Genomic DNA, 18,379 nt, shown 5'->3' on the forward strand with positions numbered 1-18,379 from the left:
AAATATATTAAAAAAGTATATTTGATATTTTGTAGATCGTTAGAGAAGTAGAAATATGAGGTAGTATGAATACACTTACATTACTATATAATATTCACATATTATATAGTAATGTATATTACTTTTACAATATTTTATTTTCTGAAAAACCTTAACATTTCAAAATAAAACAATATCTAAGTATTACATAGCATTGTTTAAGTTAAATCCATTGAATCATCTACAGTACTATAGGCACAAGAGCGTTATTAAAAATACATTAAGCTCTTCCAATGAGTACATTTCAAGAGCTTTTAAAATATTTTAACTACAACTTTTATGTGTAATGCAAAGTAAGAACCTACTTTATTGTTGTAACGCAGCATCAACACTTAATTGTATAGCGGGGAGAATTTAGTGTTAATACACTGTTGCCCACTTCTCCTCAAATTTAGGGCTGTCATACATGGAATAGCAGAACATAATTATCTAGAAAATAAATATTATAGTCATTCCTCCGACTGGAAATCAAACCCACAATCAGCTTGTGAACAACGAGACAAGGGAAGTATGTACATCCCATAGTATTTTAATTATTAGATGTAGCAAACACCATACATGAATCACGGATCACCAGTACGCTTTGAGCTTCCAGAGGGGGAGGTTGTGTCGTTTCAAACTTTAAATTACGTGAAAAATTTACATTTTGTAGAAGAATTCAATAAAAAAATTGCATTAGTGAATAATAATTTTGAAATGTGACATTGTTTTTTTGAAAAAATCATAGTGATGTGTAATGCGTTTCGGATTCTAGTGATCCTAGTGTCTTTGGGAAAAGTTCGGAATGGAGGTATTTCATAGTTGTTTTTGTATTAAATATAAGCTTGATTCAACACATATATAACATTTTTTATGTATTATTATCAAAACGTGTTTGTAAGAAATCTAACAAAGGATCTGAATGGAAACGCAGTTGTAGGTTCGATTCCCATTAGGGTGAATGAATGAGTTACATTCCTACGTATATTTTGCTTGTTGCAGTAAAGATACAAAGCGTTGAGTTCTACCAGTCAATACACGAAATCTCTAAAATTAAGTGAAATGTAGTGAACGCAGTATCTCAACAAAAACTAAGGTCGTGGATACGAATTTCATACAATTAAAAAAAATATATAGCATTGGTTATATTATTATATTGTAATGTGTAATTTCAAGCGGTATCCCGCATACACCAGACGGAAAGAGATAGTGTTAAGACACTTGATTGCCCAAACACTGTTTTGCTGAGCCGCCATAGTTTCTATGGTCTTCAATTAAGCGTAAAGTCGAAAGCGGAGTAATAAAACACTAGATTTTCTCTTTTGTATCTTTGCATACCTATGAGAAATATATAAAGGCGTTTTCTTAGACATTATAAGTACCTTAAGCTTTCTTATTGTGTTGTTGAGCTTACAATGTTACATTATGGCTATATACTCAGGCGCAGGAACACAAGCAACTGTAAACACGACAAATTGTGGGTTCGATTCTCTTTCGAGGAAGTGATATATTTAATATTTTCATTTCCTTGCTCTCATAACAAGGCAAAGAGTAGAGATGATTTCCGCCACTCAATATAGTGTCAAGACACTTTTTTCCCCATTCTGTACAGAATGAGTGAAAAAAAAGTGTCTTTATGGAAACGGAGTGTCTTAATATTAGGTTCCCAGATTCCCTCTGCCTACCCTACTATGTGCCTAGTATTTAGTTTGTTTTGGTATAGAGTTCAACGAGTCCACAAATTATTTTTTAATTATTTTTTAGTTTCCCGTAATATTCCACATATATGCTATATGGTAGGCAGAAGGAACCTAGCGCTAAGAGACTGTTCCCTACATTTTTGTCTGTACGCGACGGTAGTGGATTCAATCTTTAATTATCTTTGTTTCCCTGCTCCACCACTTAACATGCAGTTTAAGGAATAAAAATAACGCCTTTGTGTTGAATGTGAGACTCTACACGCGATGGTTTTATGTTCGATTCCCACTTGTAGAAATGATTTAAAATACCTTGCTTCTATGAGTTCTACTATCACCAAAAAAAGTCTCTTTACCGAGTGGAAAAAAAGTGGTTCATTGATATGTCTCATTTTATACAAGGCTAAAGAAACAAGAAATAAGAAGAATACCAATTGTAAACTATTTTTAGCTATTTTTACTTAAACATGAGTGAAGTCATTGAAATCGATTAGTTTCAAATACCTATTAAAAGGTTAAGTTGTGTAAGCAAAGGGGTTATCGGAAGCTATTTTTGTTCGAACATTTGTAATGTTGCTTAGTGATATTTTAATGTTATATTGAGTAATTGAATGCTTGTTATAGAACAGTACCAACATAAATATACAATTTAAAGTAACTATCGTCTTAAATACTTAATTTCTGACTGTAAACACGATGGTTGTGGATTCGATTCCCACTCGAGGAAATAAATTATTTTCATTCCTTCACTATGGTGGTAACAAGACACAGTGCAGCGTTCAATACAACATGTGGTGTCTCAAAAACCAGTTGAAACAATGAGATATACTTCACTATATTTTATTTTACAAGACACTACGGTTTTTAAACAAAAAAACCTTATAAATGTTATTATTTTTCCATGAATCCTCCATCTTTGCCCAACCACGTAATCCACAAGGGACAGCTCGTTTCATATTACTTTTAAGCCCAATTACTTACCGTACCTATACGTTATTCTTGCGGTCGAAAATTCGATAATATTTGAAATTCGAACTAGGTATGTTATAGAAAGACGTATAGAATGTTGACCACAATGGTTTTTGTAGAGGATCTAGTCTTTTTTTGTATGAAATATGTAATGAGATAACAAATTTCTTGTTTAAATAAATAAAAGAAATTAAGACATTTCAAATTTCCTCTTTATATTTTTTTGGTTTTGAACCAGTAGCTATCGATTATGATAACGTATCAACTAAAAAAGCTAACTAGCTAAAGCAAATACTTATTGCGTTTTTTTATTTTTCTATAGTTACAAAGAGAATGCTTGTTTTTCCTCATTCTCGCTGTATCCCGCATAAAGCAGGGAAGGCAGAGCCAACCTGAGAACGTAGTGTAAAGACGATATGTTGCCGAATTCTAGAGGAATTGCGTGTTGAGTGGCGGAACTGAACACCACGCTTTTTTTTGCCCGTTACCAAAGACCCAACCAAATCAAAAGGCGGGCTTAGATTTTACATACATATGAAAATTGCCGTTATTTATTATTTTTTTAAATATTTCGTTATAATTATCTTCCTAAATTCAAAAACAAAAATTCTCTTCTCAGGTACAGACCAAACGACAGAAAAAGAAACTCGACCGGAATACATTCATCCAGATGGTCTTTTGAACTTCGATCCCTATTTATCAGACTTCAAACCGGTAGTCGAAGAAGATGACTACATACCGCTGCCCGAAAACGATGAAACTATAGACGGCCTACCTATATTTCTGATAGAGCCTAAGAATTCTTATGTATTAAGAAGTAAACCAGCTACTCTGTTATGCAGGGCTGCTAACGCCCTGCAAGTTTTTTTTAAATGTAACGACGTAAGAACTGATAAGACTGTTCAGTTGGAGCACGTCGATCCTCAAAATGGGGTAAGAGTGGTGGAAGCGGAACTAAATATTACTAGAAACGAACTAGATGAGTATTTCGGTGGCAAATACAGTTGTGAGTGTTACGCGTGGAACAGTAAGGGGAAGATTAGGAGTCAAGGAGTATTTATTGAGTTTGCTTGTAAGTATTTTTGTTATTTTTTTAATTCAATATTACTGGTATAGGTGCCAAGAAATAAGTAATTATTTTAAAAAAACCCGTAATTTTTCTTGAATCATGGCTGAGAACATGTTCGAAGTAAAAAAAATATATTAAAATAAATAACCTGCTGCGTGCTGGATACAGCGTGAAGCTTATTTATTTATGTATTTATATTTATAGTTACTGTTGCACCTCTACTTGCCAATATGAAAAGGCAATATGTATAATATAATTTTTGGGCAAATACGAGGCTGCAACATTTTTTTACAATTTTAACTTAACTTATAGTTTCAGTAGATTAAAAGAGAAAAAAAAGCCCGATCAGTTTTTAACGTATACCCTAAAATTAACTTTTTTTTAGTCATTCATATTAATCACTGGACCATACGGTGTTGGCAAAAAACTGCTTAAAATTTATGGCCACAATCTATCTATAGTAACACAAAAAGTCGCAGGTAGCGACTAAAAAAAATATAATTAAAGTCTTTTGAGGTCGGTTTTCAAGACTTGTAACCGAACAATAGTAATTAAAAAGTGAAGTATTATTTTTACTTTCGATGTAAACAAGTAAAATACAAAAAATATCTTTTACTTTGAGATAGATAGATAAAAATTGAGACGTACAATTAATACTTTTAACTTACTCAGTAATTGACACATAAGTCATAGACGAAACTACTCGACTTAGAAAGTTGAAATTTGACATATAGGTAAGTTAGAGAGTGTAGGGAAGCACTAGGAGAGGTTTTCTCAAAATTCCTGCGGGAAATGGAAAATTCAGTTTTGTTTTAGTTTCAGTAGGATAGAATCTAAGAAACCGAAAAAAAACTGCAAAAAACCTAAGTAGTGTAAAATTAGACGGTCAAAATTATATTAAATGCACCTTTGAAGTCGGTTAGTTAACTTTTAAAGTTAAAAATGGTTATTAATATATTTAGTTAGTCATGCATCATTTAGTTATAACGATCGCGGCCATCTGTAGTCTGTAGGTCCTTTTTTACTTGCATTCGCCGTTCCCACAAAACTATAATAAATCAATGTATGGTTAATCATCTTTTATAATTTTAACATCTGCTTAATTAGTAATGAAAGGTTTTTTATGCATCAGCGAGATAGCAAAAAGAGAAACTTCTCCTTTTTTCCGCATAGCACAGTAAGCAGAGCGAATATAGTGTTATAAGTTTAGTTTTGCTGTTTTCAAAATTTTTGAGACATTATTAACATAAATGGTTGTTCATTTATTATTTATGTTGAAGCCGTCGTACCACAATAGGGCAGCGTTTTACTGTAATCGTGATCGTTGTGAGTTCGATACCCACTCGGGAGAACACTTATATTTAAAATTATTTTCATTTCTCCGCTCTGGTCGACTAAGGTGCCACTTTAAATTCCGCCAAAAATATATACAATATACGCGGGGAATTAATAGCCAAGTGACAATATAATACGTTGCTTATAGAAACAGTACCCCCCACGAATGTCAGAAATAATGATTATGACATATACTAGAAGAACGAAACTTTTAGAACAGTGTTAATAAAACAAAACAATAAAATTATATTATTATAGACGCCACCCTGGCTTAGCCTGAATGTGGCCAGGAGGTGGAACCGGGTTCTTTTTACATGTGGATTATACATATTATTATTTATATTTTTTTTAGTTTCTCGCTGTATCCCGCAATTAGTAGGTGGTACAGGGAACCTAGTATTAAAACACCGTTCGCCACATTCTACTCAATGTTTAAGATAGTGCGTGTTAAATCCAGGGAATCCGCTTTGTTTTTTTTCCCCAAAGTGAATAAAAAAATATATTTTATGAGTTTCTTGCGGTAACAATTTTATTACATGTATCTTTATTCTATGTTTAAGACCGTTGTGGCACAGTGTCTACATAAATACGAAGATTTATTGTTCAATTCCCATTCGTCGGGTGAATTTTATTTTCCTGTTCTGGTCTGGACTCAACACGCATTGAAAATTGTCTTAGTACTAAAATCCATCTTAAAAAAACCTTTATATAAAACATTTAAAACTCCAAGGTAAATTTCAACTGACTACCTCTAAATACAATAACCATTATCGATCACATATTCCCCTAAGCTGGTACCGATATACGGTATTGTATACAGTTTGGCTTGTCTTGTTTTATTCATACTCAACCTCCTTTGTTTGGCTAAAACAAATATTTACTCGCGGTAATCGAACTCGCTAACTCTTTAATAGTCGGGACGCTTTATACTTAAAACGATGAACGCGTACAAACGACGATAACAATATATTATTATTTATTATACTTTTTTTAGCTTCACGCTCTATCCCGCGTTTCAATATGCGGGTAGGTAAAGGCTACGTGGAGGGTACCACTTTTCACCCAATTTTTGATATTATTATATTGCGTATTCAGAGAATTTTAAATAAGAAAAGAAAAATTTTAAAGGCAAACACGGCGTTTTAGTAATAGCGTGAAAACTTCAAAGCTAGTCAAATGTTTTTTTAAAAAACCTTTTATTAAGCAGATGAATAAATCTGCTTAATTTTAGAAAGTGCAAATTTTATTGTTTTTTCTAATAGATAACCTTAAAATAATATTATGTTCTAAAGAAATTCAAGACAGGTGGTCTCAGGTAAAGTAATTGATATTTTGTGGAACAGCCAAGTGAATTTAAAGATAAACCCTCCCTTAATCTGCTTTCCGCCAGGTGATTATTGACAGCGATATCTTGACAATGTACCTATTTTTACCTGTTTTTTACAGCATAAAGCAGAGTAGGTAGAGATTAGTGTTGAGACACTCTGTTCTTCATTACTGGCTGAATATATAAATAATACGTGGATATATAAGTATTTTAATGAAATATCGTGTTCCGCTACTTAACACCCAATGCTAGAGGCATAGTTGGGCGGAGTCGGAACAGAGTGTCTTTGCACATTGAATATGGCTACCCATGATATATGGTAACGAGGACTTACATACATTTAACAATTGTTACGTATTATTAATAACTAATTATAAATATTATCTTTACATAGTATAAAACATAGTCACTTCCCACGGTCAGTACTCAGATTTAATGCAGCTTTCACTAATAGACTGAATAGAGCCGAGAATAACGAAGATTTGGTATGAGATGTCCTGGAAACATTTTTGTGCATTTCCAAACGGAAAAAAAATAAAAATCTTAAAATGTTTTGTGTATTCACATTTAGAAAGTTTAAAATTACTAATTATTATTTTCAAACTAAAACTACACTAATCTTGTTGCCGATGCAGACGAAGCCGCGAGCGGAACACTCACTACACCTGATATATATACAAAAAAAAATCTTGTCTAAGCCCCAAGGAAATCTAATAACCTTTCGAATAGCTGCACTTTGTATAAATCCTTCGGTTACCGTACAGGATTCCTCGGTTAGTTCCTTAGAGATGATTAGAAGAACCTTTTAAGGTATCCTGTAATACGAGAAATGTATTGATTTGAACGGAACGGCGTTAGTTTAGTATGGTTGCGGTGGATTGAACTTTACGGATGTTGTGCCTATGAATATACTTAGTTTATTTTCATTTCTTCGTTCTAGTAGAAATAGCGCGGCGTTGAGTTCCGCCACGTAAAACGCAATATCTCTAAAGTTCGGATAACGTTAAGAAAGGAGTGTTTTGACATTAGGTCCCCTCTGCCTACCCTGCTATGCGGGATAAAAGTGTGATGCCTCTTACTTCTCTCCTTTTCTTATTTTATCTTTACTTCTATATCTGTTGATATTTTGGCATCGCAGTTGGATGGAGGATTTGGGATTGAAATTTGAGGAAAGTTTTTAATATACTATTTGTACTACTACTAAATTGAGACATATAGTGGTAATTTTTAATCTAAAAAATATAACAAAAAATAAAAACAGCGGTTACTGTTGAGATTCGAACTCACACAATTCGTCATCATCACAATCACTCTGAACATGAGATTTCCTTTAGCCAAGTAAAGATAAAAATCATTCATGCACATCACTTATCATATTTCGATCTAAAACCGTTGCTAACTCAAAAATTCTATAGAAACATATACATACATACATTTAAAAACCCATCTTCAATTACAATCTTTTTAAATTCCTGCAGCTGTATGAACCCGCTACCGTTATCGCCCTTTTGTTAACAAAACAACCCTTATGTCTATAGGGAGTAGGTTCAAATTAAGTAGTTAATGAGAGACCGAGCAGCGTCATATTACTTTAATTCAAGTTAAAAACTGGACGGGATAAGCCGTTAATACCCTTTATAAGAACGCCACAATAGATATTGCTAACTTGTACACTTATTCACACAAGGTGAGTTAAGATCATTGAGATACTAAGAATAGTGGAGATACTTTTATTTGATGTTTCCAAGAGGCGCGGGTTGAAATCCCGCTAGGTTCCAATTTTTATACGTTTTCAAAAAAAATTTTTTCCTTTTGAAGTGTGGAAATAACACTTTTAAAATGTTTAAAAGTCTAAGAATCTAAATAAATAAATACAATATTATGGCATCGACGAGCTAGTGTGATAATGGAGCTAGGACCTAAATATTGGAACTCTTCAGAGGATACTAGTACACCATTCGAGTTTAAGTTCATACAATTTTTAGCTCCGAGCACATTCTATAGCACTTTTATCACTTGGTGTAGGAAACCATGTTTTTTAGCTTTTTGTCTTGTTAGTAGAGCAAAGAAACGCAAATATTAATAAATCATAAATCAATTCCTCGAGCGGGAATGAAACCCACGTCTTTACACATTTTACCATTGCACCACGCCTGGCCTCCATTCATGTATATCATCATCTTGACTTAACACAAACAAAAAAATTTAAATATCATAATATTACCTTTAACAACTTAATATTTTATAAAATACAAGCTTTCCAGTTTGAACAGTAATTGGTTTTTAAATCACCTTTGAAGATAACAGTACTCGCGGGTAAAACCAGTGGAGCAACTTCTTGCAGTCTAGACAGGATACTATACGAGTGATCGGTCGCGACTTTGCTCGGATTTCAAAGTTATATTATGGCGGAAATCGGCTTTTTAATATGTTTAAATATATTTGTATAATCTAATATAGCCTAACGTTGTTACTATAATTGAAGTTAAAAATATTTTAAATTGAAATTTACATTTATAATTAATTTTAATATTTTGAAACCGTCGTGGTACAGCATTTTAATGTAAACATGATGGTTGTGAGTGTAATTCTCCAGAGGAGGAATTAATTATTCTGCACTGTCATTTTCTGGTAACAAGACACTCTGAATTCCGCCACTCAATACGCACAGTTTTAAAAATTGGAACGAAATGTCTTAACTCTGGTTTGCTTCTGCGTACTCTGCCATACAAAATAAAGCAAATAAAAAAATTGTCTTTTAGTTTACCGCTTTACTGTAATTTATGGTTAATGACATACATTAATTTATTTGCAGAGATGTTTATATTTTTTCTATAAAAGAAATTGTGTAATTATAAAAGATATTAGATAGGTTAAGTAAAATAACATAGATTAAATAGAACATTTCTCGTGCTTTTGAAGTTTGTTAGTAAAATTTTAATTAAATTAATTACAAAACGAGAATATTATCTACACTATGCATCTAAACACACTAATACCTCAAGAATCAGTAGAATTTGAATAGTTTGTTTTTTGCCAAAGTTTGAAGTTGGAAATTCTGTTAATCAAGTACCCCCCCGCCCTTAAGAGAATATGTCTGGTGTCATACACAACACTTAGATATGTCAGCTAGTAATTAATAAGCAAACTTAATATTTCCACAAAATTACTGTAAATATAACTTTCCTACACACAGTTAGAATTACTTTAAATATACATTATTCAGATCCTATCTAAAGACGATCAAATAATTGCAAAGTAACCTCGCTAACCTTTCAAACACCGTTACTGATATGAGAAGTATTAAAATAGCTATAAGTTTACAGCCTTATAGAGTTGATATGAGAATATGATAAAATAATAATGATATATAATAATTACTTTATTCCTAGTTAGTTAGTGTTAAGACACTCTGTTCCCATTAAGACACTTCCGTTACCCACTTTCCCCCGAATTCTCGATGCACGTGTTGAGTGGTGGATCTACCTCCTTGATTATACACTTAAATATATTATATACGTCAAAATTTGTGAATGGTTCAACAGTTTACATGTTAATTCGTAACAAATAATATTTATTTGTTACCAATTAAGAAACTTCGAGAAAACCTCTCGAAATTCCTACGGGCACTAAAAGAATGCTCTCCTTTACTCTCTAACCTAACCTTTTATTTATATAACATTATATAACCTTAAATTTCATCTATCAAATCCAGTAGTCACGTCTGTGCGTTGTCCGTCAGTCACTCAACGGACTCAGTAACGGAAGAGTTTTATATCTATATGTAACTTGTATATAAATAAAATATATATACTTATAACAAAATCGTAACGGATCGGTGTTTGTATATAGAAGATAAATAAGAAAAAATATTATGTCGTTCTTAATGTAATGTTCTGGCAAGCTTCACTAAATATTGGGTATTTGCTATATTTCAAATTTTGTAAACCACAAATTAAAAAGTTATATCAATATAAAGAAAATTTGCTACAAAATAAGTGTTAAACTGAATTACTATCTTTAAAATGATAATGTTATTAGATCATGAAAGGTATTGAAATATGAGAAAATAAATAATTGTGTTGTACAAGCGGGCGAAGCCACGCGAGGTCACTATTAGTTAAACAAAGAATAATTTTAAACATAAGATTAAGTCACCTTAAATTTTAACAAGCAAGTATTCGTCAATAGCACGGTTTAACGAGCGGAAGCTATGTCTCCAGTTAATGGTGGTGCCGCGGGCTGTGGACGGGGAGGGGGAAACATTCGTTAAAAATTACTGCCATTTAAATTGCTCCCAAATATATTCTGTCATATGTCTTTATATAGAACTAGCGGACGCGCGCAACTTCGCTTGCGTATTTAAGGGTGAATTCTAATAACCCCTGAAACATGTGTCCAATGAAATATTTTTAAGAGTCTAAATTTCAAATTTTGTAAAAATCGGTGGCGATTTAAAGATTTTTCCATACAAACTTTCAACCCCTTATTTGCACCCTTAGGGGGTGAATTCTAGAAAACCATGAAACATGTGTTTAATTATATACGTTTAAGAGTCTGAATTTCTAATTTTATAAAAATTGGTGTCGATTTAAAACATACCTATACAAACTTTCAACCCTTTATTTGCACCCTTAGGGGGAGAATTCTAGAAAACGATGAAACACGTGTTAAATTAAATACTTTAAAAAATGTAAATTTCAAATTTTATAAAAATCGGTGCCGATTTAATTTTTTTTCCATACAAACTTTGAACCCCTATTTCACCCCTTTAGGATTAAAATTTTTCAAAATCCCTTCTTAGTGGATGTCCAGATTATGAAAGTAAACTTTTGTCCAAATTTAACGTTTCTACGCACAGCGGTGACGGCTGTGCGTGCGTCTTACCTCAGTCAGTGAGGACAAGTCCTTTTATATATATAGATATTCTTTTTCTGGCGTCAAGTTCAGCTCTGGTTGGCAGGAAATTGTTGAAATGTGTTGTAAATAGTACTTATAGATTGAATGTAGTGGTGCAGCGGCGACGCGGTGGCTGACTGTACGCGATAGTTGTGGGTTTCATTCCTACGTAGGGATTTCTTTTCATGTTCTTGCTCAGGTACTAATTTCGAGTCCGGCGTTGAGTATCAACATTCAACACGCTATGTCACGGAAGTAAGAAATAGCATGAAGAACGAAGCGTCTTAACATTAGGTTCTGTTTCCTTCTGCCTAGCTGCAAAAAATATAAAAGACTTAAAATATTTTTTTCTATATACAGATATAAAGAAGCAATTCACCTATCAACCACAGTCTTTAACAATCGAAGCGGGCAGGCAAGTTAGTTTCCGATGTAGCCCACCACCAGCCGCACCGCCGGCTACCATTGTGTGGACGAGAAATAGTATTCCCATGGAAGAAACTGGTGAAACTTTGGTGCTGCCAAGAGCTGGAGTACAAGTAAGTGTATTAAAAATACTTTAAAAACAAAAACTGTCTAAGAGGCTTAAATCCCGCTAAGTATTTTTTTAGCTTAACGCTGTATGTCTCACGTAGCAGGGTAAGCAGAGGGTACCTGGGTACCTAATATTAATACACTAGATTCCTATTAAGACACTTTTGTTTTCTGTCGAATTCTACGAAAAGCTTATTTTGATAGAAATTTTATAAACATGTACTTATATTGTAGCGAATTCTATTAACTGCCAATTAGAAATGTGCCATGTGCTTTTTCTACGTTTCCAGGTCTTCTCTGCGTATGTATGAGTACTATGTGCGAATACAGTGTGAACCTAAAAAAATATAATTAGAATGCTTAAAGTAACATATATAAGACAGAACGACTTGAATTAAATAATCGAATATCTTTGGACGTATTCCAGGGCACCTGCACGGAACACGTTTATGTTCTTAAGTGCCTTTTAGTTTTAGACGATAAGCTTAGTAGGAGCATTTGAAATAATATTCAAATTAGAATTTTAGATACGTCTCTAAACAGTACTGGGCACTGCGTTAAACTGTAAACTCGTCTGTTGTGGGTTCGATTCGTTCTTAACGGAATGAATTATTTTTCATTTCTTCGCTCTGGTGTGGACAAGACAAAGTGTGGCGTAGAGTTTCGCAACTTAACACGCAATTTCACGAAAACTTGGTGGAAGGACTAATTTAAACTTTAAGAGTAAATTTTATTTTTCATAATATATTTTGTCCTAAATTACTTTAACTATTCATGGAAATTAAAATATTACATAAAACTACAACTAATTTCATTTTCACGAGTTTGAATCGAACACACAACCGTCGCATTTACAGTCACGCGCTTGCGCCCCTGCTCTATCACTAGCATCAATTTATTATTTATTTTAAATAATATATTTCTTCATACTTTCTTGTTTAGGATATGGCGAATTACTCATGCATCGCTGAAAATATAGCCGGCAAACGAGAGTCGGACGTGGCGGTGTTGTCTGTATACGGTAAGTGTATAAGTGACTAGTTGAGTTTTCTTTGAAGCATTAAATAGAAAGCTGAGGCCAGTTCTACTAAGTTTTGAATACATAAACTAATGTTGATTTTGTTTAGTTAGTATATTTTTAAGTTAGGTGCTATTTATAAAATAATAATTTAAATTATTAATTAGTCAACGGAGGCTGGTCAGACTGGTCCCCCTGGGCCCCCTGCAGGTGTGGCGCGCAGTCCAGTGGGAGGAGAAGGACTCGTACTTGCACTGAACCCGCACCCGCCAACGGGGGCGCACCGTGTAGGGGGCAGGGCTCACAGAGCGATGACGATTGCTTGAGATGTCAAAATGGTAAGATGTCATAATGAAACATTTTTTATTTTATTATTCTCTTTATATAATTTTTTTATTACTTTATACGCGTGGTTGGATTTTGTTAAACTCCATTTACAATGTTTCTAAATAGGTGGAATTATATGTACGGAAAGAAACTTGAAGATTGTAAAGTTTGCAAAATATGTCATATTTTTAGAGAACTTTCAACGGTGGACGGACAACAAAACAAAATATATCTATTGGAGTTGTTATATGTCTTTAAATCATTGTTTTCTATTGACATATTTATATTTTACGATATTTTATTAATTAGTAGTAATAATTTAGTTATTATTTTCATAAATAAAAAAAATATATAATGCTGTTAATAATATATTTATAGTGCTTAATAGTAAAATGCTAGAGTTACTACCACTAGGTTCGTGGTCACCCTGGAGCGTGTGGTCAGTTTGCAGCGAGGAGTGTGTCAAAGTGCGTCGGCGACAATGCGTCGGGAGCTGTTCGGGGTCCACTCTGCAACACGCTACCTGCGTTGACGGCCTCTGCTCCACTGGATTTAGTAAGTTTGCTTAAAATATCTATGGTTTTGTATTATTATTTGTAAACTGATGATTAAATTTGCGTATTATGTGGCCGTCGTTGAGTTCCGCCATGCGACACACAATATATGGAAAATGAAGCGGAGAGTTGGGAACACAGTATCTTAACATTAGATTCCATCTGTTTCATAATTATTTTACTATAATTCCTAGGATAGATAATCTAAAAAGATATTACTATAGACTAACGTATAGAATAGAAAGGTTTTCAACGTATCTTATAAAAAATATAAACAATGCCGTTAACAAGTGAGCATAATAGACAATAGCGGAACAGCAAAACCATGGAAACCCTCTTCTACAATGTTTCTCACCATTAAACACTTCTATATAAAGTTTTTCTGTCGCTTCTCTGTCAAGAATGTCATACTTAATTAGTTATTTTACTTTATAATGATGTTGTATTGTCATTGTTACTTCTAGTTAGCTTATTAATGATTTCATGATACTTATTTTTTTTATTTCAAGTTATCTTTCGTATGGTATTGCTTAAAAATGGAGAGAGATCCACTTTATAAAATTTTATTGACAAACTAAATACTCAACTAAATTATTAAATAAGTATTGAAAGAAACTTTTTCGTTTAAGCTGTATTCTTATTTTATACTTGGATTATATCTTACGTTAATTAAGTTTGCTTTCATGGCTTAATATTCTTATAGTATAGATTATGAAAAACATTAGTATTTACATCAAACATCTCTTCTAGGACTGTACAAGAACAACGTCACGCTATACGTAGGTATCGGCATCACAGTGGCGATGCTGGCGGCCGGCGCGGCCATACTGTATGTGTGGTGTCGATACAAGACCGTGCGACCAGGGTATACACCGGGGAGAGCAGGTAAAAAAAAAATATTAAAAAAATTCTATCCCCACTCGATGGAATGATTGATGGATCGAGGAATTATATATTTTAATTTATTCAATTTTTCTGGTAAACAACGCGCGGCGTTAAGTTCCACCACTCATTACGCAATGCCTTGCGCTAAAAGTGGTTGATGGAGTAACCTCTGTAAGTCCTATTATACAATACAACGTGAATAAAAGGTTATTTTTACTTTTAAGCAGGTATTCCTAAGACTTACTCGGGGCGGGACAAAAACAATGCAGCGCCAGATTTAACGAGGACATGTAACGAGTACTGGATGCGACCCGACAACCACTATGACATGCCGCAACTGAGAGATAGGTATGTTGATGATAGCCGAAAGGTCTTTTTTCCGTAATTTTGTTAAAAAAAATGCTTTTCATTTTAATACATCTTTCAGTAAGCAATGCCTGCCATTGCTCTAGTGCATTGCACAGGGTCTGTTTATAACCGCAACGGTTATGGGTTTGATTCTTACTTGGAGGGATGATTATATATTCCGATGACTCTTTTTTTTATATATAATTTATTAACATTTTTTTCATTTTGGCAAAGAAGCGCAGCTTTGAGTCTTAAAATTTCAGCGGAAAAGAGGGTACGAAGTGTCTTACTTACTGTTGTGTTCCCTCCGTCAACGTTGCAAGGGTGAATTTTACTGTATAACAAGCTAATAAAATAACTTAAAATATAACTTAAATTTCTTAAATATTCCAAATAGCTATGCTTCACCGTTCGGTAATAGAAGTCGACAACAGTCGTCCGCCGGCAGCAACCACTATGAGATGAAACCGTACAGTCCTTCTGGAGACTCAGCGTCAAGCTGTTATACTAATTGTGAGTAGACTTGAATAGGTTAAAGTGGAGAACGGAGTGTTTTGACACTATGTTCTCTTTGGCTACCCCGCTATATGCAGGATAAGCGATTATTTAAAATGTTTTTAACACTACACATATTTTTGTTCTGAACTCTGTTTTCCTTACAATTTTTTTTGTCAAAATATTTTACTTATGAAATGTACATTTTATATACACATCACGCAAATTATTGTAAAGTTGATCAGATAAATGATATAACGTGGTGGACCATCGTGAGCCTGAGGTTTGCATAGATGAGATGACGATAATTTTCATATTTAAAATTATCGTCGTCTTATCTATACAAACCAGACCACTTACTGAAGATTTCTAACGATAACTACCTTATTTGTTAAATTTCCATGCGAGGAATATTAATATCTTAATTTCTTCGCTCTGGTAACAAGAAAAAGCGCAGCGTTGAGTTCCGCTACTCAATGCCCCGAGTAGCGGAAAGTGAGGATCGGAGAGGCTTAACACTAGGTTCCATCTGCCTACTTTCAAAACATTAATAAACTAAAAATTAATTCCTTCCAAGCAAGAACAATGACGTCACGATCCAGTGAGTGCTCGTCATCTCAACTAGCGGAACTTGTGACGTCATCACCGACCTCGCACTCCCACTCGAAGGTGGACGTCGCGGTGACACTCCCGCCGGGACCCCTAGACAACAGTTATAGAGATAAAATATGCTTAACTATTGTCAAATAGACTGATAGTTCATTAGATTGTTGGTTTTTTCAAGGGGTCTTGAAAGTAAAATAATTATGAAGGCTCTGTTTTTTTCACATATTTTATTATCTGTAACTTAACCAATCTTAAGATTGGACGTTTTAATCAGAAAAAAAACAAAATAAAGTGATATACCACTAATCATATTAAATTCTTTAAATAATTTCCTATTTTATATACTAGAGAGGCCTTATATTATACTTATTTCAAGATCCCTGAAGTGACACCAAATTAAATGTTGTAAAACGAGCTTTTCTTTGTAAGTTGTTTTGTATAATTAGTATAGCATGGTCGACGAGTCGTGGCCTCTCTGAACCTAGTTGTAGATGACTGTGCAGATTTGTTTTTAGGATTATTCTTACTTTTGATTATTTTCTTCCCAAGAAAAAAAATCAGAGAGCCTCCAAGGTGGCCACTACTCGTCGATCGCACTATAATGTAGTGTACGCAATTAAGTATTGTGATTAATTTATTTCATTTATATGTAATTTATATATTTATTTATATGATAATTCATATACTATACTAATAAATGTAAGTCTATATTGTTATAAAAACTATTTTTTCAGTATTATTATAGCTGTCATGTAATAAATTTATTAAAAATCAAACTAAAATTGTGAACTAAGTTGAGTATGAACCGTTCGGATGAAATTCAAGATACCGATTGAATTTTTTTTTTTTATTTTTCATCTTTTAATTAATTAGCAAAGTGAGGAACGGGGTGCCTTGACACTACTTGTTCTCTGGTACTATGAGGAAAAAAGCGTGAAGCTGCTTTTTTAATGTTAAAATATTGTTACATCGCTTACTTATTGCTTACTAAACTCGTAAATTTTACGTGTACAAGTATTTATTTGAAAAATGCGTAATAAATAATAATTAAATATTTTTCTTTATAATATATTGCTCTTTACATTTTTCTCTTCGCCTCGCATTTTCGTTTACTTACAGCTCTATGAAATTTTGTTCCTATAAGCACGCTTTCTTATAAAATAATAATAAATCTATCACTGTTCTTAAAAGTTAAAACTATTGTAAAAGAATAGCAATGTAGTGTGTTAATGAAATTTTTTTATTTTTTTTTTTCTTAGTATTTTTTAAAATGACGGACGCTTAATGTTACCTCAATATTACGCCTTCAAACCTTTTGGCACTTTTAATTGTGTTTCAATTTTCATCTTATATTATACATAATATTATTATTTTTTTCGTTGTAAAACAAAAAATTACCTAATTAAGACACTCCGTCCTAATTAGGTTTCCTTTGTCTAATCTGTTACTTGCGGGATATAGTGTGAAGCCAAAAATAAAAAAAAAACAAGAAACATTTCACTGCCATGTTTTTAAGATTTGTATGAAATTTTGAGTAAGAATTTACATACTTTCCATAACCGACTCTTCCAAAAAGAGTATAAAGTTACTTCTTCATTTGCGACTGATGAACACGACTGAATAAAATTCAACGAGCTAATGCCAATTTTAATCGCATTTATGTATTAACGTATTGCCAAGATTTTTTAGAAAGCATTTGTATGAAAAAAAGAAAATGTAAATATTATATTTAAAACTGTGATATTTTATAAATAAACTGTGTACAAATTGTTTTGGTATTTTATTTATTTTTTATATAATTATTTAAAGTTATAAAATCTTTTATGTGAAATAATAGTACGCAACAAGTATCAGACGCTCTCAAGATTTTCCACTTTCACTCAGCTCTTGATGGTCCAAATATATGTATCTATAGCATCAATTGGTATTAGTATTTCACATACAATGCAATTAATAATTATTATGGGTTCGATTCCCACTCGAGGAAATGAAATATTAAATTTTGGTAACGATCCATAGGGCGGCGTTGAGTTCCGCCCCGAAAGTCTCTCAATGGGAACGAGTTATCATAACACTCGCTGTCCAGGTGCCTTGTGCCCGTCCTAGTATTTGCGGGATAGAAGCGTGAAGCTAAATAAAATATACATTATACAATTAGACAACAAACGTCGAAACTTGCTTGGTTTAAGCATACTTTCTAAAGAATCTATATAGTTAGTTCACGTAATCACCTTAAATCTAAACATATTATGCTTAGATAAATAGTTGGACTCCAGGACTAATATATTAAGGGTAATA

At 33.0% G+C, this 18,379-nt stretch overlaps 1 protein-coding gene across 3 annotated transcripts; it reads left to right on the forward strand.

The window, feature by feature from the left end:
- Positions 1 to 621: 621 nt before the first annotated feature.
- On the forward strand, positions 622 to 17,851 carry LOC146532384 (netrin receptor unc-5-like). Of its 3 annotated transcripts, none has more exons than XM_085196512.1 (10): positions 622 to 829; positions 3,304 to 3,756; positions 11,675 to 11,853; positions 12,791 to 12,869; positions 13,034 to 13,204; positions 13,608 to 13,748; positions 14,498 to 14,632; positions 14,857 to 14,980; positions 15,378 to 15,493; positions 16,053 to 17,851. In XM_085196512.1, exons 1-10 carry the CDS (start codon positions 769 to 771, stop codon positions 16,223 to 16,225), a joined length of 1,632 nt encoding a protein of 543 aa, XP_085052638.1. In that variant the 5' UTR covers positions 622 to 768; the 3' UTR covers positions 16,226 to 17,851. The 3 variants fall into 3 exon arrangements, with proteins under 3 accessions (XP_085052638.1, XP_085052639.1, XP_085052640.1); XM_085196513.1 differs by having other exon boundaries at positions 14,860 to 14,980; XM_085196514.1 differs by having other exon boundaries at positions 16,057 to 16,190.
- Positions 17,852 to 18,379: the final 528 nt, after the last annotated feature.

This window comes from Heliconius melpomene, chromosome 13, assembly GCF_056956725.1.
Source record: "Heliconius melpomene rosina isolate 202511_hmr_F chromosome 13, ASM5695672v1, whole genome shotgun sequence".
In the NCBI taxonomy this organism is placed as follows: Eukaryota; Metazoa; Arthropoda; class Insecta; order Lepidoptera; family Nymphalidae; genus Heliconius; species Heliconius melpomene.